The sequence below is a fragment of the Podospora pseudopauciseta genome, chromosome 4 (genome assembly GCF_035222475.1).
Source record: "Podospora pseudopauciseta strain CBS 411.78 chromosome 4, whole genome shotgun sequence".
Classification (NCBI taxonomy): Eukaryota; Fungi; Ascomycota; class Sordariomycetes; order Sordariales; family Podosporaceae; genus Podospora; species Podospora pseudopauciseta.
Window position 1 is genome coordinate 987,889 of NC_085894.1, and position 26,510 is coordinate 1,014,398.

General features: G+C 52.0%; 12 protein-coding genes across 12 annotated transcripts; 6 read left to right on the plus strand and 6 right to left on the minus strand.

Annotated features, from left to right (window-relative positions):
* Positions 1 to 1,937: 1,937 nt before the first annotated feature.
* QC763_000330 (uncharacterized protein) lies at positions 1,938 to 3,982 on the plus strand (the record flags this gene model as incomplete). Its single annotated transcript, XM_062905080.1, has 5 exons — positions 1,938 to 2,178; positions 2,255 to 2,523; positions 2,581 to 2,667; positions 2,692 to 2,784; positions 2,855 to 3,982. 5 exons carry the CDS (start codon positions 1,938 to 1,940, stop codon positions 2,960 to 2,962), a joined length of 798 nt encoding a protein of 265 aa, XP_062765465.1. The 3' UTR covers positions 2,963 to 3,982.
* Positions 3,983 to 4,480: 498 nt separating this feature from the next.
* On the plus strand, positions 4,481 to 5,053 carry QC763_000335 (uncharacterized protein; the record flags this gene model as incomplete). The annotated part of the gene is made up of 2 exons (XM_062905081.1): positions 4,481 to 4,870; positions 4,929 to 5,053. The coding sequence occupies exons 1-2, from the start codon at positions 4,744 to 4,746 to the stop codon at positions 5,051 to 5,053; spliced, it is 252 nt and encodes an 83-aa protein (XP_062765466.1). The 5' UTR covers positions 4,481 to 4,743.
* A 611-nt stretch (positions 5,054 to 5,664) lies between these two features.
* On the plus strand, positions 5,665 to 7,655 carry QC763_000340 (uncharacterized protein; the record flags this gene model as incomplete). Its single annotated transcript, XM_062905083.1, has 4 exons — positions 5,665 to 5,725; positions 5,789 to 6,129; positions 6,185 to 6,362; positions 6,421 to 7,655. The coding sequence occupies 4 exons, from the start codon at positions 5,665 to 5,667 to the stop codon at positions 7,653 to 7,655; spliced, it is 1,815 nt and encodes a 604-aa protein (XP_062765467.1).
* A 722-nt stretch (positions 7,656 to 8,377) lies between these two features.
* On the plus strand, positions 8,378 to 8,900 carry QC763_0063120 (uncharacterized protein; the record flags this gene model as incomplete). The annotated part of the gene is made up of 2 exons (XM_062905884.1): positions 8,378 to 8,780; positions 8,861 to 8,900. 2 exons carry the CDS (start codon positions 8,378 to 8,380, stop codon positions 8,893 to 8,895), a joined length of 438 nt encoding a protein of 145 aa, XP_062765468.1. The 3' UTR covers positions 8,896 to 8,900.
* Positions 8,901 to 9,419: 519 nt separating this feature from the next.
* On the minus strand, positions 9,420 to 10,165 carry QC763_000360 (uncharacterized protein; the record flags this gene model as incomplete). The annotated part of the gene is made up of 2 exons (XM_062905084.1): positions 9,420 to 9,770; positions 9,830 to 10,165. The coding sequence occupies 2 exons, from the start codon at positions 10,163 to 10,165 to the stop codon at positions 9,420 to 9,422; spliced, it is 687 nt and encodes a 228-aa protein (XP_062765469.1).
* A 402-nt stretch (positions 10,166 to 10,567) lies between these two features.
* QC763_000370 (uncharacterized protein) lies at positions 10,568 to 12,357 on the minus strand. The gene is made up of 4 exons (XM_062905086.1): positions 11,751 to 12,357; positions 11,448 to 11,688; positions 11,125 to 11,393; positions 10,568 to 11,057 (listed from the first exon to the last, which is right to left on the minus strand). Exons 1-4 carry the CDS (start codon positions 11,851 to 11,853, stop codon positions 10,870 to 10,872), a joined length of 801 nt encoding a protein of 266 aa, XP_062765470.1. The 5' UTR covers positions 11,854 to 12,357; the 3' UTR covers positions 10,568 to 10,869.
* Positions 12,358 to 13,017: 660 nt separating this feature from the next.
* Positions 13,018 to 14,761, minus strand: QC763_000390 (uncharacterized protein). Its single transcript, XM_062905088.1, has 2 exons — positions 13,347 to 14,761; positions 13,018 to 13,294 (listed from the first exon to the last, which is right to left on the minus strand). The coding sequence occupies exons 1-2, from the start codon at positions 14,494 to 14,496 to the stop codon at positions 13,104 to 13,106; spliced, it is 1,341 nt and encodes a 446-aa protein (XP_062765471.1). The 5' UTR covers positions 14,497 to 14,761; the 3' UTR covers positions 13,018 to 13,103.
* A 743-nt stretch (positions 14,762 to 15,504) lies between these two features.
* Positions 15,505 to 21,763, plus strand: QC763_000410 (uncharacterized protein; the record flags this gene model as incomplete). Its single annotated transcript, XM_062905094.1, has 2 exons — positions 15,505 to 20,063; positions 20,118 to 21,763. The coding sequence occupies exons 1-2, from the start codon at positions 19,562 to 19,564 to the stop codon at positions 21,761 to 21,763; spliced, it is 2,148 nt and encodes a 715-aa protein (XP_062765472.1). The 5' UTR covers positions 15,505 to 19,561.
* QC763_0063170 (uncharacterized protein) lies at positions 16,209 to 17,394 on the minus strand (the record flags this gene model as incomplete). The annotated part of the gene is made up of 2 exons (XM_062905885.1): positions 16,209 to 16,705; positions 16,905 to 17,394. 2 exons carry the CDS (start codon positions 17,392 to 17,394, stop codon positions 16,209 to 16,211), a joined length of 987 nt encoding a protein of 328 aa, XP_062765473.1.
* QC763_0063180 (uncharacterized protein) lies at positions 17,587 to 19,332 on the minus strand (the record flags this gene model as incomplete). The annotated part of the gene is made up of 1 exon (XM_062905886.1): positions 17,587 to 19,332. The coding sequence occupies one exon, from the start codon at positions 19,330 to 19,332 to the stop codon at positions 17,587 to 17,589; it is 1,746 nt and encodes a 581-aa protein (XP_062765474.1).
* A 243-nt stretch (positions 21,764 to 22,006) lies between the features above and the next one.
* Positions 22,007 to 23,526, plus strand: QC763_000420 (uncharacterized protein; the record flags this gene model as incomplete). The annotated part of the gene is made up of 3 exons (XM_062905095.1): positions 22,007 to 22,168; positions 22,232 to 22,446; positions 22,503 to 23,526. The coding sequence occupies 3 exons, from the start codon at positions 22,007 to 22,009 to the stop codon at positions 23,317 to 23,319; spliced, it is 1,194 nt and encodes a 397-aa protein (XP_062765475.1). The 3' UTR covers positions 23,320 to 23,526.
* QC763_000430 (uncharacterized protein) lies at positions 23,397 to 25,117 on the minus strand. The gene is made up of 2 exons (XM_062905097.1): positions 23,686 to 25,117; positions 23,397 to 23,630 (listed from the first exon to the last, which is right to left on the minus strand). The coding sequence occupies exons 1-2, from the start codon at positions 25,006 to 25,008 to the stop codon at positions 23,487 to 23,489; spliced, it is 1,467 nt and encodes a 488-aa protein (XP_062765476.1). The 5' UTR covers positions 25,009 to 25,117; the 3' UTR covers positions 23,397 to 23,486.
* Between the last annotated feature and the right edge of the window lie 1,393 nt (positions 25,118 to 26,510).

A 26,510-nucleotide genomic window follows, 5' to 3' on the forward strand; every position in this document is an offset into this window, starting at 1 on the left:
GAAAACGGTTGAACAACGTGTCCAGTAACACGAAAAGAGCTTTGTTGCTTGCTGTCAGGCTGAGCATGTGGTTCAAGGCAGTCAAACAGGGGCTGAGACGAGAAACTATTCGGCCGTCCCTCCTCGACCGCCGTCAATCATCAAAATAAGAAGAGGCAGTCACCTACCGAATAGAGGGGAAAATAGACACCGGCCCAGTCAGTATTGCCAACACTGGTGGGACCAGAGGGATGGAGAAAACAGTATCAAAAACGATCCGTGACGATGCCCGTGTGGTAGGGGGCACATTATGCGACAAATCAGGCTATGATCGTGAAGTTGGAGGCTCAGCGAAAATCCGACACTAAAGTTTGGGGTTCCAAGTCACCTTCGCTGCGCGAGGCTCCTTGTTCGCGAGGACAATCTGCACTTTGAGTGCAACGTTACTATAAAGTCGGAGACCGACTGGAAGTCAAAACTGGGTCGTCGGTTGATCGGGACAACACCTCCTGACGACCCGGTGTGGTTCAACCCCGAAATGAAACCTACCAACAAACTCCGGAGGTTGGGCTATGACACTGAGAACCTGGGTGAATTGGATCTCAAAGAGTTTGTCGAGATCCAAGATTACGCCCCCACCAACTCCAGTCTTCGCAAATTTCCAGCCAGTGAAACTGTTCAAGGCAAAGGGCCTGGTTTGGAAGCGGTGTTACACAACACACTGCGACAATCGGGCCTTGATATTCCGGCGAGGCTCTGATCCCCACGACTTGATTGGCTGTATGTGATGGACGTCTTCATCGTCACAGATCTTCTTTTTTGGCGCATGTTCAGCCATGCTCATTTTTGACAGAACACCCATCCAATATATCGGTTCCATTGGTCTATCGAAATCCTTCCCCTCAGATATCACCAGGACACCATGAAGTATCCGCCAGAAGATGAGACTCGTGACAGCGATACTGGTGAGGGAGAGAAGGATGACTCGGACGATGATAAGAAAGAGTCAGTTGAGGAACTCGTGAACAAGATTCTTGACAATGTTTAAGGGGCAACAAAACCACTCACAATTTTAGAGCCGACTGGGACCGCCTGGCACAGGTGCCGAATACGATTGACAAGGAGAATGCACTTCACCTCTTAGTAAAGGCAATGAAACGCAAGCTTCCGGGAAAAGACACAAAACCGGAGGATATGATAGAGTTTTTGGTCAAACATAAGAACGGCCTCATGTTTGACCAAACAGGTATCGCTACACGCCCCTCCTTCGTGCAATTGAGGAGAAAAAAGAAGACCTGGTAAGGTGGATATGCCTTTACAGCAATCATGAAAAAGGCGATTCTGTGCTCAGCATGGCCGACAATCAAGAGAAGGAAAAACTGGCAAGCATTGAAGATATACAGGCATCGTTATCATGAGGCCAGACTAACTCGGGCCTTGACAGTATCCATGTGGCAATTGACAAAAGTTCGAAAGTCCTACCCGAACTCATCAAGTTGGCTAAATCGGAGACATTGACGGCCAAGGATGTGAAGGGCAATACCACGTCCACCACGCCGTTGAATACAGGAGGTGTCGAGAAGGGCAACTAGCTGTTGTGGAACTTATCACCTCCAAGGGCCTGGCTGCCTCCGATCCCATCCAAGATTGAGACTTCAATAATGACGGCCGATCGTTTTATTTTTATTATATCTTCACAAAACAAAAGCCCTTCGACAAAGCGGCAAAAAAAATGAAGCACATTGAACGAAGGCTAGCAGTCTTGACACCTCCATTGACAAGGACAAGAAAAGCAGGTTCTTCGATCAACAGAAACTTGGCATGAATCTCAAGGACAAGGCAACAGCTGAGCTGCCGATCATTATTCCGAATAGCATCAGCGGACAGCATTCATTTACACCCAACCTGAAGCTTGATCTGACAAAGTACGGGAATCGTGATCCGCAAAGTCCGCGACAATGACTCCTTACACATCTGGCCAAGGGCGAGACCTCTCGCCAGCGCCAGCGCCAGGGGCTCACTTGAGGCCTGAGTCGAAACCCATAGACTGCACTGAGAAAAAGTCAGATCCAAATCTGAGACCAAGACCCGATGAGGAGACTGCCAAGGAAATCGAGCGGTTTCTCCAATTACACTATGTCCGTTCTAGGCTATACGACAAGTGCATGGACATTCTCTACGGACTAGACACACCACCAGGTATGAAGCCCTCGACTCATTGGAGTACCGTATGCTTATCCCCCCGTTCCTATTCACATCCACTGACACATCAAAGACGTGGAGCTTTCTTTTGATCTTTCCGGCTACGACAACTCTACAGTTTCCGAAGAGGAGTTCAAGATCTTCCTAGGAAAGCTCAAGTTCAGTGATGTGCTCCAATATGTTGGGATTCCAAAAGTCCCGCTCATCCATCGGAAAGCTGCTGTTAGTCGGGAGCCTCGTGGCAGTGCTATTGGGAGAAATGATCTCCTCTTTGTGTCTGACTGCCTTCGTGACAAGGGAGTCAAATCCATCCTTGTCGTCATGGTGGACGATGAGCCGACCGTATCCGACAACTCAGAAGCCTCACATACCTGACCACACACTGATGAAGCAATTGAGAGATCACTTAAAGGCTTTGGGATCCAAATCTGGGATTGGAAAAAAACAGATACATTCTCCGAGGTTATCTGGAATGTTGCGCCGAATGTGCGCGAGGTTCAACTTTACTAGAACGGCAACAATGCCGTCTTGAGAGGCTGGGCTAAGCCAGGCGGACTCAGGAAGTTGAGCAAGCTAAAGCAGGTGTTCCTTTCCATTGGAGAGGTACGTTGTTTGCGATTACTGAGCTCTCTGAGACAGAGTGGAAGCGGAACTAATACCTGGCGGAGATCAGAATCAGAAGCCCGAACTGACACCTATGTTATGGACTTTTGTCGTGCGCATGAAGGAACTCTGCCCCGGAGTCAAGGTCCTCCGTACCGAAACCACACAGAATTATTAGCCTACCCGCGTACCCCGCGGAATGTTGGCAAGCAACAAACCAAAGATGAATGGATCAAGTGCATGAATGAGTTCCACCACCTCCTCTACCTAGCCGAGAAAAAACTTTGATGGGGAAATCGACGCTGGGGGCTCAAACACTCTGCGGCAGATTGTGGGCGCTAGCATCAAAATTGCCCTTATAGACGACGGCGTCGACTACAAAGATCTCCCCAAGCGCACCTTCATCGGAGGACACAGCTTTTCTACTCGAGACAAAGAGCGCAACCTGATCCATCCGCATTATGTCTCCAGCGTGGGCCACGGGACCGCCATGGCTAGACACATCTACTACATGTGTCCAAGCGCTGAAATATACGTCTTGCGGCTGGAAGACTACCACCACCTAGAGGACCCAAACCTTCGACTGATAGCAGCAAGAAGTGCCGTAAAAGCCATCAGGGCTGCGGTGCGCAAGGAGGTGAACATCAATTCCATGCCATGGACTATCGAACCTACGGGAACAGAAGGAGACCAGAACCTGGGACTGACAATCGCCGATGCGGCACAGAGAGGTATCCCCATGTTTTACTCTGCCAGTGACCGTGGAGCAAAGCAGAACGTCACATACTCTTCCAAGGCCGCCCCGGAAGAATCTTTACCATCGGTGCAGCATCAGTCTGGGGAAATGCCGTTGCATCAGTCGGGAGTTTAGATCGGATAACATTCACTTTACCAGGAGAAAGAGTCAGCGTGCCTGGAAGCGAAAGAGCCAGTCTGTCTTTCAGGAAACCGTCTGGATCATCAGTCGCCACGGCGCTAGGTGCAGGATTAGCAGCTCTGATGTTGTGCTGCGTGAAGGTTCATTTGGTCCTGGCCAAACCAGGGCCGGAAAAGGAAAGGATTCAACAGGATTACAGCTTGTTATTGAAGCATGAAATCATGCTAAAGGTCATTTATGGAATTGGCATGACACCTGACACCAAGTTTGTAAAGGTCTGCGGCGTATTTAGAAAGAGTACTTCAGCGGAAAGAGCAGGCCCATTTAATAGCAGAGGTTGGGAAGACACTGTGCGCAAAACTGCTGTAGATAGTGTAGTTCAACTAGCACCCAAGATGACTTGAGGCAGGTAGATTGCTGCAGTGACGGAAAGAATGCTATTCAATTTCGTTCGACGGCAAGCTTCATTTTTCTCAAGCATGTTGAAACCTGACTGAACTAAAGATAGGGTGCATCAAGGCCGCCGGCCAATAGAACTGCAAGCAGAACGTCTAAGGTGCTCTTGTTAGGGGCGGATATACTGATTCAATGTCGATGGATAACTCGGAGCGAATGGCTCAATCAACATGATTGGGGTGTGCGAGGCACGAAAAGACGAAAAAGAGAGCAAGTCATGAAAGCGAGGAAAAGGCGCTGACAGACAGCATTGGGGAAAAGAGGTGGTCAGTTATACAAGTGGTTAGGGCTCATATCGTCTAGTTCATGTGCGATAAGGTGACACCGTGCGACTGGTCCAGTGACGTAATGAAATCTTCGCACCAACCACCCACCTCTCAGCCAACGCAACACTCTCGCCGCCGCCGCCGCAACCTGGAACCTGCTGAGACTTGCTGTGCCCGCCTCGGATTTATTCCGTCATTCGTCTCCATTTCTCTCGAGCAAATATTCTAGATCTCTCCTCACTTCCCGCACACTCAACCTTCTCCCATCTCAAGCCAAGAAACACAAGAAAGCTTAATCCGACATCTCCAACGGTTCTCTCCACAGTTCATCGCAACCCCCACACACTCACCAGCATCACCATGTCTCCTCAAGGCCCCACCACTCAATCGCCCATGATCATGGATGCTGCTGCTGTCCAGCGCCCAGAGAATGCGCACCTGGATAGCAACTTACAGACGAGCCAGCCGGCAACATTTCAACCGATGGGTATGTTTCGGTCATTTCACCCCCAGAATTGGACTGTATCAACTGACAGGCAAATCAGATACCCAGAAGCCACACGAAGACTCAGAGGTCGGTCTGAGAGGTGGTGATCGCGGTGGCTGCTGCCCTGGTCGTTTCTGCTTCATCATTCCCTGCCCATTGCCCTGCGACTGCTGCATCATCTAAGCGCTCTCAATCCCTTTCTTGATGTCATCACAAGGGTGGACAACTTCAATGTGGAATTATATTTGTTTACTGGATCGGACTGGGTGGTAATTTTGAGGGAGCTGGCTAGATAGAGTACCAGCCATGCATGAGCAATGACATCCCTATTTCTTGCAGAGACTTTGCTTGACTCTCAACCTGCATCTTCTTGTAACAAGGACCCATCGATGAATGGGAATAGGGATTCATCCGATGCAGCTTACTACCTGCAACAGTGCTTACTACATGCTCACGAGGTCCATGGGGAGTTCTGGGCACTGCAGGGTTTACTTGGCTGTTGCCAGATCCCTCATTGATACCACCAACAACCCAAGCAACATGCAAAGTTCGAGTCTCGGCTCATTCTCTGCGTCGGTATGCAACCTATCAACTGTTGCATGACAGTCCCTCCAGCCAGTAAGCAAGATGTGGCTCGCATGCCTCCAAATTGTGTTGCGACTATAAGTCCGAGTTTGAGGTTGTAAACATGTGCAACCTTTTACTGGTTGAATGCCGCCCATAAAGGTGTCAGAGTCACGCATTTCACTACCGCTTTTGACCGTTTCTGCACTGAGACTCAGTTGGACATCACCATGGGCCTCTACAAAGAGCTACCGGAATCCCTCACCGAGGTCGACATTATCATCGCCGGAGGTGAGACTCTCACCGTTCTAATTAATGACAAGCAGTGAACGAGAGGCCTAACTTAGCGGGCAGGTGGCACGGCCGGTTGTATTGTCGCCGCAAGACTAACAGATGCTGATCCCAACCTTTCCATCCTGGTGATTGAGCGCGGCAGCAATAATGACCTGCCCACAATCGCATATCCGCTGTTCTTCATGCAAAACATTGTGCCAGGCAGCAAGGCAAGCATTTTTTACCAAACAGCGCCGGAGGAGCAGCTGGATGGTCGAGAGATCATTGTCCCTGCTGGTGGTGTTCTCGGGGGCGGGTCGTCGATCAACCTGATGATGTACACTCGGGCTCAGAGGTCCGACTTCGACGGGTGGGGTGTGCCGGGTTGGTCTGCTGATGAGATGTTGCCGTATCTAAAGAAGGTCAGTATTAACCAAGGGATGCTTTGAGAGACTGGATTCACTGACACACTTAAAGCTGGAGACTTATCACGGAGTGGACCACAATGGAACGCATGGTCATGATGGTCCCATTAATGTTTCTACTGGCACTTTCACATCTACCAGGTTCCAAAATGAGTTCCTTTCTGTAGTCGAAGAAACGGGATGGCCCACAAGTGATGATCTCCAGAACCTGGACTCCTCGAATGGAATTGGTATGTTCTGTGCCAGTTTGCAGCTAAACTCCCATCGACCTGTTAATCGGGAACACAGGAGCCCAACCCGCCCTCCGCTATGTATCTCCCGACGGTGCGCGTCAAGATACCGCGAACCGCTACCTCCACCCCCGCCTCCAATCCAGCACCAATCCCAACCTCCATGTCCTCCTCGAAACAAGCGTCATCCGTGTCCTCTTTGACGACAACAAGCGCGTCAGGGCTGTAGAGTTCACCCGCAACCCGCTTTACCACGACACTCATTCACCCACCCAAACGGTCAAAGCCCGCAAAACGATAGTCATTTCCTCCGGCGCCCTGGGCACACCGCCCATTCTCGAGCGATCTGGCATTGGCTCCCCCGAAGTTCTCTCCCGCGCCAAAGTTGAAGTAGTTGTCCCCCTACCCGGAGTTGGCGCAGAATACGAAGACCACCAACTCTGCGTGTACCCTTACCACTCCTCTTTATCCCCATCGGAGACAGCCGATTCTGTCGCCCTTGGTCGCGTAGATCCAGCCACCCTGATCCAAAATAATGACCCAACCCTGGGGTGGAACACTATGGATGTAACCTGCAAGCTCCGCCCTCTTGCCGACAAAGACATCACCGACCTAGGACCGGCCTTTGAAGCCGCCTGGAACAACGACTTCGCCAACACCCCCGACAAGCCCCTCGGCATGATCGCCCCCGTAGCCGTTTTCCCCAACAACCCCGACCTCGTTTCCGCATTCGGCCCGGATAAACAGTACTTCTCCATCAGCTGCTTCACCGTCCACCCTTACTCCCGCGGCCACATCCACATCACCAGCCCCGAACTGACCTCCCCACCAGACTTCAAAACCGGCTTCTTGACCGACAAAAACAATCTTGACATCAAAATGCACATCTGGTTGTACAAAACCCAACGTGAAATCGCCCGACGATTGCCCCTCTACCGCGGTGAAGTCACCCCCTGCCACCCCCCTTTCCCTCCCTCCTCCAAAGCCAGCGCAGTCCACCTCAACCAACCCCTCAACGGCAAGGTCAACAACATCTCCTACACCCCCCAAGATGACGCCATAATCGAGCAGCATATCCGTCAAAATGTCAGCACGACCTGGCACTCCCTCGGCACATGCAAAATCGGGTCGGTAGTGGACGAAAACCTGAATGTGTACGGCACCACAGGCCTCAAGATCGCCGATTTGAGCGTCCTGCCTGGGAATGTAGCTGCGAATACGAATAACATGGCCATGGCGGTGGGGGAGAAGGCGGCGGGTGTTATTATTGGGGAGCTTGGTCTTGGTATTTAGCTAGATACATGATAGGAGGGTTAGATGTAGCGAAACATGTTGTCCCTCACGCCTCTCTTCATCGCGACTGGCTTCCCGTCTTCGTACTCGACGCCTGATTCGCCTCCTTCGCCTGAGAGGCCTTCCATTTTCAGGCGGAGCTCTTCGTCTAGTTCTTTGAGGGTTTTCTTCTTTTTTGGTGGGGTGGCATCTTCTTGGGGGCTGGGCGGCGGTGTTTCTGTGGATGGCTGTGATGAGGGCTGCTGGTTGGGTTGGTGGTGTTGCTGTTGGATGGAGCGTGTTTGCGTCGAATGAGGGAGATATATTTCAATGGCCGACGACTTTGAGACCCGTGGTAGGGCAGGGATTCTTTTCGGTATTCTAAGCATTTTCGCAGTTTTTGCTCGGTGGGAGAAATCGATTTGGGTGCGAAAGGGAAGACTTGGCATTGGAGGCTGATGAGGTGAGGTTAACAACAGAGCTTTGGTGGAGTTTTGTGGAGCCACGGGCGGTGATGTCACTACCGAAGATCAGCAGGGACAGAGCTTGTACGTAGGTAGTGAACGACCCACTACAGTGAGAAGCGACCACGCCCGGAGCATTTGTGCCCGAGTTGCAAACACTGGCTCTTCATCTGAAGTTCCTGAACTTCTGCGTTGGCAACACGCGGGGTCCACGGGCCCCAAGCTCGTTAGCCATGGGGGACAGTTCAACGCCAAACACTAACAATTAAAACACAAGCAATGGTCAACCTCCAACTCAATGTTTCCAGCTCCTCCGCCCTTCGCCTTGCCCGCCTTAAAGACATCCCCCAAATTGGCATGATCGCAGCCTCATCCTTCTTCTATTCCTCATGGTTCACTTATGAGAGATCTCATCACGGCAAGTATCCCACAGACACCCTCTCAAGCTACCGCAATTCCTTTCGCAATGCCATCCTCGACCCTGACTCCATAGTCCTAGTCGTACAAGACAATCTTGACCAATCTGAAAGCAAACACGTGCATGAAGCGTTGGCTGGGGTATATCCTCCGTTTGAGGAGCAAATTCCGCGAGACTCTCTCAACAAGGGGAAGGCCGTTGTATCAGTTGCAACCTTGCCCCTACTGCCAGGCTCCCTGCGTCATGGGCAGTTCCAACCCAACGGTAAAGTCTCTACCTCACTCTGTTGGTTCATCGTGGCTGCAAACAGCATCACTGACGATGTGATCTTTTGCCTCCAATAGGGACGGTCCACCAAACACTGACGATCCGGTTTTGACGCGCGACAAAGACCCAGTGGGGGCTAAGATATTTGACGACACGATTTTCATCCCGAAGAGCTCGCGTACGTTGCGATCCATTTCGGTAGTGTTATATAAGCCGCCGCGAGCTAAAATGTGTTCCTACAGTGCGTTTAAAGGACGAGAGGTGATTAAAATGACCGCCACCCACCCAGCCAGCCTATTGGCAGAGGACACGCAACCAGCATCACCACCTGGTTTCTTGCTTTGGGGACGGAAGATGGTACTGGAATAGGAGTGGCAGGGACTCCCATAGACAGGCTGTCCTTTAAGAATATCGGCTTCAAGGAGCTCAAAACCGTCGAAATACCTGGGTATGAAGCTCTCCAAAACCCATTTATGCGTGGTTGGGTCTACTGGACCAGGCCTCCTCAGAACCTGTCGAGCGCCTGAGACCATAGCTATCGTGCACGTAGGCAGGCATACCGCACTCGAAACAGAAGTCCAAATTATGCATTAAAGTATGTAAAAAAACTCCCATTTTCCTATCTCATGTCTCCATCTACTTGGTAGATGGGTTGGGGGACTTGGTGTTCCCAGGAAACTTCCTAAAGATATCCGCAATGTGGTCAATAGGCGCAGCCAACATTCCCATGGCCGACTCGAAGTAAGGGTTCTCCCCCGCACTTGGGTGGCTTCTTGATGGAACGAACGCCTTGGTGAGACCAAACTTCTTCGCCATGCCCTCCGACTCGCCCTTGGCCGACTGCAACGCCGCCTCGAGCGCCGGCAGGTCATTCTCCTCCTCCTCCTTGATGTGCTGCGACAAGACCGACCAAAGCTCCTTCAGCTTGGGGACGTAGTCTGCCGACTCGGCCTTCATGTTCTGGAATTCCTTGAGGAGCTCTTTTACCTGTTGAATTTTGTTAGTATGACTGTGCTGTATCGGAAGCGCTAAATGGAGATGCTCACTCTGTGATGTTGCTTGCGGTCATCCTCGGCCATGGCGTGGCCCTTGTCGCCCATATGAGACTCAAAAGCGGGATAGACAATCAGCTCTTCGGCGACCGAGTGGCGCGCCAGCTCCCAAGTGAACTGGTTGCCAAAGCGCTGTTGGTGATCGGGGTCATTGGAGTTGATGACTTCGTTGTAGTACTGCTCGAGCTCTCGGTGGTCTTTGGTGATGACTTCGCAGATGGATGTGCCGGGCTTGACGGAGGCTGAGAACTGACGAGCCGCACATGGGAGGGTTTGTTGCCTCCAGGCGCCCATGATAGGGGCTGATACGAGAGGGCGTAGACGCATCATGGTTATTGTGATTGTGGTTGTGGTTGTGATTGTGGTTGTGGTTGTGATTGTGGTTGTGGTTGTGGTTGTGGTTGTGGTTGTGGTTGTGGTTGTGGTTGTTTAAGTGTTGTTGTGGCTTGTCGAAGTGGTAAAGCAAGTCGAGAAATTGATCAATGAGGACTGCGAGATTTGAAATGGCTGTTCGTCAGCTTTGGGACAGGTCCTTAAATATCGGCAACCAATTCTCGGCTCCTTCCCTCTGAATCATTTACATCTAGTCCAATGACGCGTTCATGTGGTGGTGGAGAGTGAAGGTACGACAAGTGAAGTGCTCATGACGTCACCACCCATCTTCATTGATATCACCACATTTTTAATTGGAAGTCGCCTATTCACCTCCGCTTCTTCATCAGCGGAGCCCCGGTTCCGGGCTGGCGACATCTTTCCCTTCTGAAAATGGCAGTCACTTCCTTCCTATCGAGCGTCCCTGTCGCTCGGGACACTCATCCCGGCGCGGGCAGTTTGCTCCTGACAGGCGCCATGTTAGAAGCCCAGACGGGCCGGAGCAGCTGAGAACACCAGGCGAAGGGGTAACGTGTGTAAGAGCCCCAACATTGGACGGGAGACATGTGCAATGTGGCCAAAGGCTTCTACAGGTGTTGCAGCCTGGTTCTTTAGCTAGATATTGCAATCCTTTTCATCTGTGCACAAACCAGACGTCTTGTCTAGAGCACCCTCGCCCTACCATTCATCAACCGCTCAGCATAATCCACCCCCCTCTTCCTCAAGACAGTCGAGTTCAGCCTCTTCTGATACTCGACAGCCACCGCCTGCAGGTTCCGCACCAGAATATCGGTCGTGAACTGAGCCTCGGGTCTCTTCCAGCCAAGTTCGGTCGGGAGACGCTCGTTTTCTATATTTACCAAGTCAGAAACCGGAACTTCAATGAGTGTGATGTGATAGAACGATGCTAAACGTACGGAAAAGGTATTCCACACGCGTCTTCTCGACAGTGAGGGCCTCAGCGTCTCCGAGGATGGAGATGAACGCGGCTGTCTCGCCGAGGATGAAAGCCTCGCCAAGTTGGGAGAGGGAGTATTGAGGATTGGTTGATTTGCATGTCTTCATGCGAGCGACGATGGCAGCGGCACCGCTCTCGACATTCACGATGTCGCCCCAGTGGGAGCGGGTTTCGTCAAAGGCTTCCTGGTTGAAAATGTCGGCGTGGCCGTGGAAGGCGTCGACGCGACTGTGAAGACATATATCAGAGCAATCCATTGGAGTTTATGGGGGTGTGACATACGAGAGACTGGCATCATGCTCCAGCACGTTGTGGCGGGTCAAGTGGTCAAGAGAGAACCAGCTAGAGTTCGGCTCCGGGTTCGTGCTGATGGCAAAGTCAAAGAGGAAAGCGGAGATGTTGGCGTCGAAGTTGACAGCGTTGAAGAGGCCGTTGGTGAGGTCATCGAGGGTGATGTATTTGCCGGTACGAGGGAGGAAGCCGTGGTTGGCAAAGGTGTTTAGGAATGGGCATGGCCCACGGACTATGAAAATGTTAGCTGATGCAATCAGGCATCACAGATCTCCCGCTGTGAGAATTACGCACCATCGCCTGCCTTAGGCCCATGCCATTGCTCAAAGGGGTCGCTGTTGGACACATTGACAGCCGCAGCGGCCACCGCCAAAGAAAGAAAGGCTGCAAGTCTCATGATGAATGACAATGATAGTACAAAACCGTCAACCTGTCCTACCTGCCTCTCATCTGAACATTGGCCACGACAAGCTCCGTCTTATATTGATCGTTCTACAGACATGCACCAGGATCTTGGGTAGCACGGCAAGTTCCATCGGACCGCGCATATGGACGCGCAAGCGGCTCGACATCATGCGAACCCGAGCATAGCCTCCTTCGCCCAGGTTTGTAATGTGGTATTCCAGGTTGCACTTTGACTAATTGGAGCCACTTCATTGGGGGAAGTCGGATCCTACACAGTGCCCCAATCCGACCTGATCCAGTCGGATATGGGCCGGCCAGGTGGGTAAAGATCCGCATGAATCAGACAACAACAAAGTCCCGGGACTTTGCATTTCCCTGCGATATCATGCTCGGTAGCATGTAAGGTGGCTTTAAAGCCGAGAATGTGACCTCAATCCGCGGATCGGGGCAAGGCTTTTAAGGGGAAGTAAAATGCCGATCCAGCGGTTCAAAGGCGGGCAGACGAAGGTTGTGTCTTCCTGTCACCTACCTATTTACCATGAACGGCATCTCTGGCTCTTGGAGGAAATGGGCGGAATAGCACAAGCTGAGATTGGGTCTTTAGAAGGTTGCAGTGCTGAGATTGAACATTGAGACCCAATCCAGGACTAACCTTTGTCAAAGCACGCCATCAATGTGCCTTTTCGAAACTGCAAGGCATTCTTCGGACTCTTTAAGTCGATGCCCGCCGGGCGCCTGATCCTTCACCGACTTTCCCCGGTAACCCTTCGAGAATACGAGGACCCTTATACCCATGCATTCTGCGTTGTATCTCTGCCTACTTGACACTGCAAAGCTACGACGACATGCGTGGTGGCTTAAACCCAACAGCTGACGTGGCTTGCTGTTGTGAGAACAGAGGCTGAACTGTTGCCAAGACATACGTTGGGAGGATGCCAAAATCGATTCTGATTTCTTCCCAGACACGATACGACGTTACGTCTCGAAGAGTTGAGTGTTGAATTGAGAAGGAAAATTTGTCGGGGGGCCTGCAGTTCCATGATGTTTTAACCTGGTTACACCGTCGATGTCATGAACCCCCGGCTCGGTGAAGACTCCAAATATGGCGATGACACGATGAGACAAGGCTGTGCATGAGAATTCAAATAATAACACGATACAACTCTCTTGCTTGCAAGAGCCGCCATTGCTAGCCCCAATACAGGCCTGTAAGGTACCTAGGTCCATGATGGAGTGGGAAGACTACAAACTCGTGAGCTCCGGAGTCCCTTCAGCACGCGGGGCAGAGAACCTCGTCTCGACAAAACATTTCACCAGACTCTTCTCCTGCAACTTATATGCCTTTGCTATATCATCAATCTTGAACCGATGCGTCAACATGATGGAGGGATCGATCTCTCCTTTTTCAACCATCTCGAGAAGCTCCTCCCAATCTAAAGCAATGTTAGCCACTGAAGCGGTCACTAAAGATATGAGCAAACTTACATCTCTGCACCGGAGCCTGTCCACACCCGATCAAGTAAATACCAAGCTCCATTAGCGCACCGACGTTGAAATGGTTAGTGAACCCGACGTAATCACCAATGATGCCGACTCTCCCAAACTTCTTGGTCGCGTACAGACATTCATTGATCATCTCGCTTGTATCCTGCTCCGCCCCAATCGCCATCTCCAGCTTGTGCGCCCATCCTTTGGCGTACTCTCCTCCGCTCGCATCAATGCTGACATCAACACCCCCAGGCACCATTTCGTGTATCTTTGTCGGCACTGTCTGTCCAGACTCCAATGTTGCATAGTTGATGGTCTCTAGCCCCGGGATCTTGGACTTTGCGTACTCGGTCCGCCAGTTGCTGTCGATACCAATAACACGTGTCGCACCCTTCTTCTTTGCCCAAAAGCACGCCATGAAGCCGATGGGACCGAGGCCCCAGATGGCGACTGTGTCTCCCTCGTTGACGCCGGTGTAGACCACGCTGTGGTACGAAGTGGGCAGCACATCAGAGAGATACAGTGCCTTTTCATCCGGAACGTTGTCAGGGATCTTGAGGAGGTTGTTCTCAGCCAGCGGGATCCTGACGTACTCGGCCTGTCCGCCCGCATACCCCCCCGTCAAGTGTGAGTAACCAAAGATGCCGCCCATGCGCCCGCCATAAAGCTTGGCGTGAAGAGTTGAGGCATTCGTCTTTTCGCATGCAGTAGGGAGCTTGTCCTTGCAGTAACTACACTCGCCGCAAGAGATGCAAAAGCTGTTCACCACCCGATCACCAACAGCGAGCTTGGTGATCGACGGTCCCACCGACTCGACAACGCCGCAGAACTCGTGTCCCAGAATATCGCCCTTTTCGACCTGCACCACCACTCCATGCATCAGGTGTACGTCGCTGCCGCAGACGGTGGAACCAGTGACCTTGAGGATGACATCGTGGTCGTCGACGATCTTGGGCTTGGACGTCTCGATGACTCGTACGTCGTTCTTGCCCATCCAAGCGAGGGCTTTCATCTTCGCGCTGCTGTCGTCCGTGTACCGGCCGCCGTCGCGGTCAGGGTTAGAGATATCGGTGTGAGCCGCACGGTTTTGGTCACCGTGTCCGAGGGCCATCTCGGCCAGCCTGGCCGTCATGTTCTCTGCAACCATGGTGGATGATCTGTCGATGGATGTAAATAGGGTACCTTGGGTCGTGAGAGATACCGGACAGTGGATTTGTGGGGAGAAGACATGAGTTCGGCGACGGTAACAATGCTGCCGTCATATGGACAGGAGTTGTCTTGGCATCCATATCTTCAACCAAATCGTCGACGTCACGACATGTTGCGTGCGGAGAAAACTCTCCGGGTTTCGAGAGTAATGTTGGCTTAAAATTTGCGACTTCCTTCAAGGTAAATCCCCAAATTGACCGGCGCATAAATACATGGTCAGCGGGGTTTGTGGCTGAAAGGGAGGGGAGGGGCAACAGCCTTGGGCTCTTACCAAGATTCAAATAAAGATTGAGAAGAGGAAGGTTCTTTGATGAATATCAAACGAGGAAGGTGCTCTTGAATATCACGCCATATTTGCTCGTCTCTCCTGCTATGACAGCAACAGTTGTGGCTGGGGCTATCGATGGTGCTAGTAAGCTACTGAGCAAAGGTTTGTTCCCTAAACAAGCTTGACTATCTTCCTGGGGCCGCTAGCTACAACGGCGCTTCCATTCATGACACCATGAACATAGCAATCTCTAACAAACTCCCAACCGCCGTCCACCGTCTCCCACGAACGAAGAACATACGGCGTTGGGGCCCCATCGATCAGCCACACAGCATCACCGGGTTTTGCATGTCTCAAGGATGAGACACACATAGCCATTCCGTGTTACCGCGACCTTCCTTCCCCGCCAAGCTCTGGATATGAGTTCACTATATCTGCGTCTCGCCATCATGCCTTCAATATAGTCGTCCTCAGCTGGTGGTTCCCTCGATTGGTTTCCACCAGTCGATACATCTTCTCGTACAGCCTCATGGTTAGCAGCCACCGGTCGTAAAGGCCGCGAACTGAATCTGGGGCAGGCCATTCTGTCTCAGTGCGATCGCCAATCAGCAATCTGATGAAGACATCCTCTATTGAGGTGGGCTCCGCACTCTTTCGGTACCTATCAAGAGCCTGACTCGACGAGGTCCAGTTCCACTCCTCGAAGAACCAAAGGACCGTTAGCAAACGAGGGGAGATCCAGAACGTTGGGAGTCCCACCCGCGCGGTAAGGGGGTTGACCAGAGATGCACCCAAGGGGTTCAGCATGACGAGCAAGGCTCCAGTCCGGTACCCACGATTGAGGACATTGTAATGCATCGACATCGATGCACCCTGTCCCTGCATGTGACAACAGCTCGAAAAGACCACACTCTTCAATCATTCGCAGTGCAGCATCCAAATACACCTCATTGGTGTTCTTGGAGTAGTTGGGTTGCGTGAAACGACTGCCTTCGCCTTTGACGGCGAGCCCATGGACTCCAAAAACCTTGTCCCGCGGATCACTTGCTCTGAGTAGATGGGCCGTCGACATGACATCTTTGAATTGCGGCAGTCCCTTTCCCACAACGCGTCTTACTCTCCAGTGCTGCATGCAACATACAGTGCCAACATGGAAAATTCCGCAGAGTCATTTTGTTCTTCCAGCAATCTGTACTCTGCGTCCACTCCAATGCTATCCGGAGACGAACATTTGATTCAACAATCGCAAGCGCTCGATAGAAGTCGTCCCAGTTGCAACACATCCGTCCATACATGACACGAGCCTCGGAAGCGAGAACAGCTTCCTGGACCACCCAGATGCGCTCGAACCACTCATGCTCGAGGAGATGCATAAGCGGAAGTCAGCAGGCAGTGAAGCGATACTTGCCCGCCTCCCAATATGCCTTGAGATTGTCCCTTGTAAACGAAGTGTTGATGCGAAGCTGGTCAATCAGGCGGAAGGCAAGGGTGGCGAAGACACTCTTTAGTATCCTGTCGAAAGAATCAACTTCCGTGATCCGCTTCGGCAACCAGCGAATGACCCGGTTCAGCGTTGTCCAGCTCATCTCTCTCGAAGGTGAGCCAAGCCAGATGGTGACCAGGGATGCGGATGAGTCAATATCTCCTATCAAGTACACCTGGTACGACTTTTCGTTTTCCGAGAGCTGGTCAATGCAGATTGAGTCTATCCAGATCAATCGCGGGAGGAGAGTAAATCGGAGGTCTCCAAGAAGCTCAAAGACATTGGGCGCGACGCGCAATGTGCAGTCACTGACGATTATGTGCTCGCCGTCATCTCTCTCGGCTTGGGCCCATCTGTATGAGATCGCCTCAAAAGGTGGGGCCGATTTGAGCTCACCTTCGAACAAATTGCATGACATAGCCTTGTGGCGGTGGCCAAGATGAACCAATAAAAGTCGGATGGTGGTCTTCTCTGGAGATAAGGGAGTATAAGTGTATAGCGGCAATTTGGGTTGACTTGGTCGATAAGCGTGGGCTCTTCGCTGATGATGAGCCTTGTTGTACCTCCAGTAGACGTTAATGATATGCTCCGGAACTATCCCACTCAACGCCCCCCGCCCCCAGCCTCCACAAGAAGCACACCTCGACCTGAAACCACTCGAAAACCCGCTGGAGACGCAGCTTGTAAGCGAGGGGTACCAAGATAAAGGTCCAATACGCTTTGATTTCGAGATCGTGAAAGAAGATCCAAAGCCTTCCAACCAGCGAATCACTCCAACAGTGGCTAATAGTAACGAACGCCACCCGAGCAATACGGCCGGCCAGCGAGACGGCACTGTCAATCTGGGCAAAGGGATTGATGCCGTATCTCCAGTATGCATGTCCGTACGCGACGACGAGGATTGACAGTGCATATAGGGGTGGTTTTTCGGTGGCGAGCACTGGGAGAAACCACAGATAAGCGGTAAGGAACAAGGAGAGGGGCAATTGTACTCGACGGTTGATGTGGAGGTTGTGCGTGAGAAGAAAGAAAGAAGTGGTCCCAATCCATTGCCTCTGAGTCGCTTCCAAGGTTGTCTGAAACATCGTTGCGCTGCACTGACAGGTTGCAGGCAGGTTGAAAGAAGCCAAGAGAAACGAAGGCCTTAAGAGGGACTCATAGCAGGGTGGGTGAGGCTCAAACTCCGACCAGGCAGCTGACTATGGCACCAAATGTCGTGGCGCAGCAGCCAAGCAACTGGAAACAAGTTATACACACACCTGCATCATCCATGATATCTACAACTTCGCCCGGATTTCGTCCGTCACACCGTCTGCCCTTTCAGCTCTAAACACAACCTGATGCAACGCCGCCGCCTCTGGATCATCAGTCTCCTGTATCCACGCCGACATCACATACCTCCTTCCCCCACCCACAACAACCTCAACCTGACTCCCCGGCCAAGGCGACGCCTTCCTCCACAACTCCCCAGGCAGCTGCTCCCAATAATGAATATCGCTCGCCTCCGTCCGTCCAAGAAACCACTCATACAACTCCGCTTCCTTCTCCTGCAAAAAAAGCTGCACAGCGGGCCTCTTGGCGCGCTGGTCAACCAACATCAGCAACTCCACCCTTGTACCATCTTGGAAGATGGCAAAGGCTGATATCGCCAGTACTAGCAACCGTTTGTTGGAACGGAAGAACAAACGCCGGGTTTCGTCCCAGTGGCTCTCTGGCCGAGCTCTTCCCGGCCAGACCGTGATTTTCTCTGGGGCCCGGGGGTCTGTGGTGGTGGTGAGATGTTGGAGTGGAAAGGCGATTGCATCCACCGGTGAGGTTATATTCAGTGGTTGGGTAGCGGTATCGTCCAGCTGGATATAAAAGCTTCTTCTGCAGGTTGTCAGCAGAACAGAACCTTCTGGCTCGGATAGCACTCGTAAGGGGCAGTTTCTGCGGACGAAGAAGTCGGGGCCGTTTTTGTTGAGGGTGATTCCCATCATTCTTCCTCGTTGGCCGGGCGGGCTGGATCGGGGTTTTATCTCCCCTAGACCGAGGAAATAATGCAGGCCTTGGTCTGGTTTGCCGATGTCTTCTTGTGTTAGACGGAGGAGGGAGGAGGTGATGCGCAGGCCTTTGTTGGTGACGATGTACTCTGGGTTGATGGAGGCGCTCATGGCGGCGTTGCGGACGCTGAGGATGGAGATGGTTTCGTTTTTGTTGTGGCGGGTGAAGTCGTCTGGGGAGGTGGCGAGTAAGGGGGATCCGGACCTGTGCGGTGTTGTTGAACCTAGAGAAGAAGTGACATGTTTGTTACTTTTCTGCCAAGCAAAGATGGTCATGTCGTTGCTTTTGCGGATAATTTCCTCTTGGAGGCGTCGAAAGGCATTTTCGCCCTCGCCGTAGATCATAGGGAGGTTGACGTCGAAGATCCCGAGCAGACAGTACGCGACATCTTCGGGGCGGGTGGTCTGCCGGTTTGCGGCCCAGGACATGCGGTCTGCGATGGATATTTGGCGGATGGAGGCATGGCCTGTGAGGATGTCGGCTGGGATGCCGGTGATGGATTCGAGCTTGACGATAAGACCGTCTTTGGCGCCTCGCAGGTTCCAGTCCTTGTCGTAGAACTGCACTTTCTCTGGGGCGAGCAGCTCCTGTAGGGTCCAACCACGACGGAACCATCGACAGTTTGGAAGATTGGTCTTTAGCTCTCCGGTGGCGGGAAGATCGGAAAGGTACACGAAGCAGGCGGCGGCCTGTTGATACCAGCGGAACATGGAGTTGATGCTTTCTGTCAGTTCGGCATTGTTCATCTTGTCGATGCAGCAAGTGTCGACCCATGCCCAGTCGAGCCGCTGTTCGGCTGCTATCCTGCAGGACTCCTGTAATTTTCGGTATCCTTGTTTCGACTGCAGCGAAGGTATCTGGTCCCGGACATCTTGATGTGAGACTTCTTCTCCGTCCCAAGTGTGCGACAAGATGGCGTAGGGCGGCCGGCGGCCAAAGAACTGCTTGAAGGCGAGGGTTCGGGTATTGAGGAGACGCATGTTTGTTTGCCCGGCGCGACCTCGAGTGGATCTGAGAGGTCAACCTGGTTGGGGGAATGGGCCGGAAAATGGGGTCTGGACGAATTTTACGGAGCGTTTCCCCCGCTTCTATCACGTATGGAAATGTTGGGCTCAGCCTCAGCTAATTGTCAGCCAGAATCGAGGAACCTCTTATTGGCTGGGATTGGAGGCAGCCGATTTGTGCGTACCTTAGCTTCGAGGTTGTCAAATGGCGATAGCAACGAGCCACATGAACGCTGAAAGCTCATACTCACGATCAACAATGAGACAGTCGAATCATTCCAGCTCCCGGCCTCTTTGCGGGATATGTCGAGAAATATCACTGGATCAAATGGGCGTGTCGGATGACCGCAAGATGCAGCGTCACCAGCCTACCTACCTCGCCCTGAAACAATCCATGGACCATGGATGTGTGCTTTGTCGCTTTATCTGGCACGCCCTGGGGCAAAGCAATTCGCGAGAGGGGGACCGAGGAAGTGACGTTCTAGCTCACGTGTCCGAGAAATATCCCGGCAGAGAGATCTCTCTTGTCGTTTGGCCGGGCGTTACCCCAACAGGATATTTGGATCGCATCCAGATCATCACATCTGGGGAGATTCCTGATGCGGATACTGACGATGAGGATGGTGATGATGGGCCCGCTGATCCGAGCATGCACCCCGACCATCAGTTCGCTTTGTCTGGGGTGCTTGACATTTTCGCATATGCAGGTATGAAAGTGTAGTGTCTCAATCAACTGAGAATTTGACTGACTGTCTGCCAAGATGACCCTGCTGCGAACCACGGCGGTGTCACTGGTCGACCGTTGCCGATGACAGACGGCAGTTCAAACGATGACTTTGCGTTTGCCACTCAATGTCTTCAAAAATGTCTGAGCAATCACTCCGGGTGTGGTCGACGAGATGAGATTCCACGTCTCCCTACTCGAGTTCTTGACCTCGGACCATTTGATGGTTCTCGGGTGCCTTACCTGCTACATACTGCTGGTCGACAGGGTCAATATAGCGCATTGAGCCATTGTTGGGGTGGCCATGTGCCAATCACAACGACGAGTGACAATATTGAGGAACATACGAAAGCCATTTCCAACCTGCCTCCGACCTTCAGAGATGCAGCCCGTATTTCGCGGAGGCTAGGAATTCGATATCTGTGGATTGACTCGTTGTGCATTCTCCAAGACTCCAAAGAGGACTGGGAGAAGGAATCAGCCATGATGGGAGAGATTTACAAACACAGCGTGCTGACAATAGCCGCAAGAGCAGCCAGAAATGCCCGGGATGGCTGTTTCATCACAAGACACCGTGATGTCCCAGCATGTCGACTCGAGTACCGAAGTCCGGACGATCAGTTGGTGGGCAGCATCTACGTTCGGGATCCCACATTCGAAATTGAACGTCTGACACAGACACCCCTTGACAGCCGTGGTTGGGTACTGCAGGAAAAGCTCCTGTCGCCTCGCATACTTTACTACGGAGCTCAGCAGCTGTACTGGGAGTGCAGACATACCTCGATCCGCCAAGATGGGAAATACCATTACATCCAACAAGACGCTGTGCAACCTGCGATGTGGAAGGAAAGGATGGACATATTTGCGCCATACCAGTCCGTATACCCCAACTTCAACAGAATACCACCAGACTGGACCGAAGCAAAGCATGAGCTCGCAGCGAGGATGAGACAGTGGTACAATTTAGTTGAGGAGTACAGCGGGCGCCAGCTCTCTTTTCATACCGACAAGCTGCCTGCCATAGCTGGCATTGCCAAGGAATGGGCCAAGTCTGTTGACTTGTTTTACATTGCTGGACTCTGGCGAGAGGACATTCTGGCGGGACTTCTCTGGTACGGAGGGAAAACGGCAACGAATCCCCCGGCCTCGAGTACACTGCCGTCCTGGTCTTGGGCGCGCTACAGTGGCAAGGTCAGCTTTTGGGCCGCTCGCGATTCCACCTTTGGGTTTTCGGATTACTCTTGTGAGTTTGTCGACCTGTCTTTCCGTGCGAGTGGTGCACTGGGAAACTACGGCGATGTAGTGGGAGCAAAGCTGGAGCTACGAGGGCGTATTCTTCCTGTGCGTCACGCGACGAGAATTAGTCTGGGGAAGAACTTCATTGTTGGACCGAATATCTTTGGTTATGGTGGGGAGCAGATTGGGGTGGCCACTTTTGATGTCGCCCCCTCAACATTCGATGCGCTATTTGTTCTGCTTGTCTATGCTGGTGTCGGCAACGTAGGATATGGCGCTTATTATGCAGCAGGTCTACTCATCTTGCCTGTGCCGACAGAGCAGGGCACTTTTATGAGGGTGGGCTATGTCAATATGGAGAAGGGACATGGAGAGGGCTGGTGGGACACAAGATCGGCGGCTGATTATTTTGAGCATATCCCGACGAGGACGTTGTTCTTGATATAGAACGGACTCGGAATGCATTACGACAATCATCAAGAGGAGGCGGCTCTTTGAGATCTGATCGGTAGCTTGGCACCTTCCCGCCATCAAGAAAACCGGCGATTTTATCCGCATTTACCCACCTTCGCCAATCTCCACGTCGTCGCTTCCGCCCGCTGGTCAAACTATATCCCAACGTCATATCTTGGCTCAAGAACTTCACACTTCAACATTTCCGCCCAACAGCCCAGCTTCGATGGATCCACCATGCCTGTGCTCTTTGGTCACCGGTACCTGGCTCTCATAGTTGTTGTTGTCCTGGTGGTGTTTTGGTTCTTTGGGCCGCAGGGTCTGCAGTCTGATGGCGGCATTCACTACCCGCGAGTACAGGGCAAGGCCTTCTCCGACGTTCTGAATTCCACACTTGGTGTAAGTATTGCACTGCCACCTGACACTCTTGCCCCCAGGGCAGCTGGCTGATATTCTGAACAGTTCCAGGAGATATTCGTCATCAACCTCCCAGAGAGATCAGACAGACGCGATGCCATGACTTTGGCCGCTGCTTTGACGAGGCTTGACGTCAAATGGATCGACGGTATTGACGGCAAGGACGTGCCTGAGAGGGTTCTACCAGGTGACAGCTGGGACAAGAAGATCTCAAAGGGAAATAAGGGGTCCTGGAGGGCGCATATGAATGCGTTGCAGCGGTGGGCCTATATTACTTCCCTTGGATGGAAATGTTCATTCTGATATATGATGACAGCGTTGTGCAAGATAACTTAACCAGCGCCCTTATCCTCGAAGACGACGCAGACTGGGACATCCGGCTCAAAGAACAGATGCAAGTTTTTGCTCAGGCTGCGAGAGCCTTCACTCAACCAGCCCCGAGAACGAGATCGACGCTTGCAGACACCGAGGGCCGTTCCGAACTCTCGGTCTCTCAGATACCGATAAATCTTCGCTCGCGCCTTACACCGTACGGGGACAGCTGGGATGTCCTGTGGTTGGGTCATTGCGGCACGGAATTTCCATCTGCCTCTACTATTGTCGCCCACAAAAGCAAAACGCCAACAATGAACAGAGTCCCGTTGTTGCGAGTTACCATCCCCAGCGATGTCACCGTGCCTGATGCCAAGCATCTGAAGGCGCATCCCTTTGCCCTCCAAGACTCGCTTGCCAAAGAGTACGCACCCCACACGAGAGTCGTGCATGCCTCGGACAAGACAACGTGCACCCAAGCATACGCTGTCAGTCAACAAGGTGCTCGGAAGTTGCTATACCAGTTCGGGTTGAAGACGTTGACGGCAGGGTGGGATTTGATGCTGGGGGACTGGTGTGATGGACTTTATCCTCGAGAGACCGGGAACCGACCGGTTTGCGTTACTGTGCAGCCTCCGCTGTTCAGTCATCACTATGGCAAGGGGGCAGCTTCGGATATCACGGCGCCTGGGGGTGGGTTTGTGAATAAGGATAAGGAGATGACGCCGTATGTGAGGTTGAGTGTGAGGGTGAATATGGAGAGGTTGGTGCAGGGTGTGGGGATGGGGGATTTAATTGATCAGTGGGAGGATGCGGAATGAGATGGATATCTGATCAAGAATGGTTCAAGATGGGTGCGAGCACTTGGGCTTTGACGTAATATTACCATGTTATTGGTCTTGAGTCCAGATGGCAGAAAAATGAAATCTTGCTAGGCCAGCTACCAGATACCCGTATGTACCTCATGGCCGCATTGTGGGTAACATATTCAGATAGATATTTTTACAGCCCACTTCCAACGGTTTAAGCAGTGAGAGCTCTGGAGAGCGACATCGAGCCATGGAATCCATAGAGAGGTGTTCAGTCTGTATCCACCCCCCTCCACTTCCAGGCAAACATGATGGTTCCACCGCTACACATTGGTCAGTATCATGGGTGGTCCTTGCGATGTCGTGTTGATGCACTTACCAAGGATACCCGCCCTTCTGAAACAACGGACCCTCTTTCTCATCCACAACACCACCAAACACCCTCAGCGCATCATCTCTTGTACGGCGGGAGTGAAACTCGACTCTGACGTAAGTCTCGTCAGGATTCTTGTGAATGAGAGTGGTAGAGAAGACTCCCATGGCCTTGCCCATTATATAGCCGCGGCCGTGGTCACCTTTCCACTCCTCAAAGGTAGGCTCGCTGAGAGGGCCGAGGAGGAGGACGTCTGGCTGCTCGGCATCACCATCAAACGGGTAGGGTGGGATGGTACGGGTGCTGTGGAAGTTGGGTGCCACAGGCTGGGTATTGAACAGTGAGGGTATGCCGAACCATTCGTAGAGGGCGTCGATTGGGGCGGTCGTAGCATTGAGAGAGTTAGACTGCTCCATGGTGACGGGCACTTGCTCATCACTGAGACTGTCGGTAGTCTCAGCCATACCCAGACCCCCTTCAACATTGTTACTGCCCATCTCCTCAAAATCAAGTAAATCACCCTCTTCTGTCCCCTCTTCATCATCAGTGTCCTTGTTGCTGGTATCGGGCGTCCAAATCACCATCTCCATCCCGCTTGATCTTTCCGTCTCAACCCCCCCCTTATCACCTTCTTCCTCAACAACAGGAGCACTATCCACCACCACCCCAAAGAAAAGTTGCATCCCTGTCAAGACCGCTGCCTTGTTCTTGGCGGCTTTCAACGCTCCTTCCTGCAGCCCGTACTCGCGGCCTTTGTTCCAGGATTCTTTGAGCTGCTTGTCGATTTGAGTGTTGTCGGAGGAAGGAGCGTGGGTGAGGGCAGTGGTGTCGTGTTGGGTGTTGAGGAAATTAAAGGGTGTGAGATCGGGAGTCGAAGAGAGGGTTGGAAGGACGGTGGGAGGGGGTTTGATGAGTTGGGCTATGTCACCCCATACTGGGTCGATTGGGGGGTAGAGGGAAAGGATGGGGTGGTTGTGGAGAGTGGTCATTTTGGGGTTGCTGATGTAGATTGGTGGTGGAAGAAAGGATGGTGGTTGAAAAAAGGATGGTGGTTGAAGAGACGATGATGGGCAGTGGTGTGAGTATCGAGGGCCGGGGGGCATTGGGTTGAACTGACGGGGTGGAAGAAATAATAGCTGAGGGATTATACGGTGGAAGGATGGGAAAATAAGCATAGAGAAGCTAGGGAAGGTGGAGACGGGGGCCTGCTTCGTTTGAGGATCGCCCATTTTTGACTGCTTTTCCTGGAGCTGTATCATGTGTTGGGACTCAGATGAAGGACTTTTTTGCTTCTCAGGGACGATGAGAGCAGAGAGACATTTTGCCATCTGGTTCTTGCCAAATATTCTGGGAAAAATGGCAAGATGCGATGCTGGGCAGAGAAGGCTGTTGCAGCACTTCCAAGGTTAGCTGTCCACCAAGAGATTTCGTTTCATGTCTAGGGAGATGATGAGTTTCAGTCGTTTCCACTTGTTGGTCGTTGAGGGAGATAGGCTCTCAGCTTCTCCATTTGGTCACGTATGTACCCAACTCTCAAGTGCATTGAACTCATGGGATATGCCTTCCATTTCGAGTAGCAAGGCTGGGCCTGACATCCAAGATTGAAAATACTGATATGGTCAATCTTGAGTACGGGACTCATGGACATAACATTTTCTAGGCTTGTAAGCTTTGGACGATCCCTGCCTAGGTCGTAAGTCTCCAAAGATAAGGTACGTACGTAGTTCACCTTACATTGATAGGCGTCACGAAAGTTCTCAAAGGTTACCAACAGGCTCGTTAAGGTTTGGGTACAGATGACAAACTCAAGTCAGTACCTATAAATGCAGCCTTTTGCCCGTTGCAATTTTTCTTTTGACCAACAGCCTTTCTCACCTACCTACCCACCCACCGACAAAATACTTCTCAATCGACTGCAAACACCCAACTTGGGGAGCAGCCATGACCGACGACGACGCCGACTCAGATCATGAGCCTTTTCCCGAATCGCGCCGCAGCAAACCATATCCCATGGACGACTTGGACAAGAGTGCCATTCTCCGTGTTGTTTCTTGGCATAACCCGGAGCTTGATGAGCAGGGGCATGAAGCGAACAACATCACATCCACATCCATTCGCACCTCCCGAAAGCAGCGACACGTTTCCTGTCAACCCCCCGAATGCCAACCTCGGAGCATTGGAGAAATTTCCACTTGAGCTGACCTATGAGGCTATACACTATCTCGATATCGCATCTCTCTTGCAGTTTATGCGTACCAACCGTCGCGCCTGGAGTCTGGTCACCAACCTGAGTCCCGCTTTACAGTAACCTACGGGGACGAGCTGCTCGTCGTCATCATTTTAACCCAGCTGGCGCCACACTTAAATGGTGCCATGGAGGGTAGAAGTTGTGGAAGGCCAGTGACGAGGGTAGACGGGTTGTGAAGATATTTTATCCTTCCCTTAGCTGATGTCCTGGAATTGACGAAAACCGCTGTATTTCATGGATGGATTCCGCGGAGGACGAGACCCCGGAGTGGACAGATCTCAGCCAAGAAGACACTTAGCCAGGGACCTTATTTGATATACCTAAGGCAGGTAGGCAGGTAGTTGAAGGCTAGATGATGTAATAGGCGTCCAACCAAGCATAGCAGATCCCTTCATGAGTCCAAGAACCATGTATGCTTGCATGGCTACCTAGTCAGAATGCGTATCTAAAAGTGTGGCCTGTGTCATTTTGTCACCCGTCACGTCGTCTTACCATTAGCTTTATTATTACTTAGCTAATACCACTACGTAGGGTCTTGGAGGACTCGAAATAATCACTCTACTTTTCTTCAAAGCAGGGCAA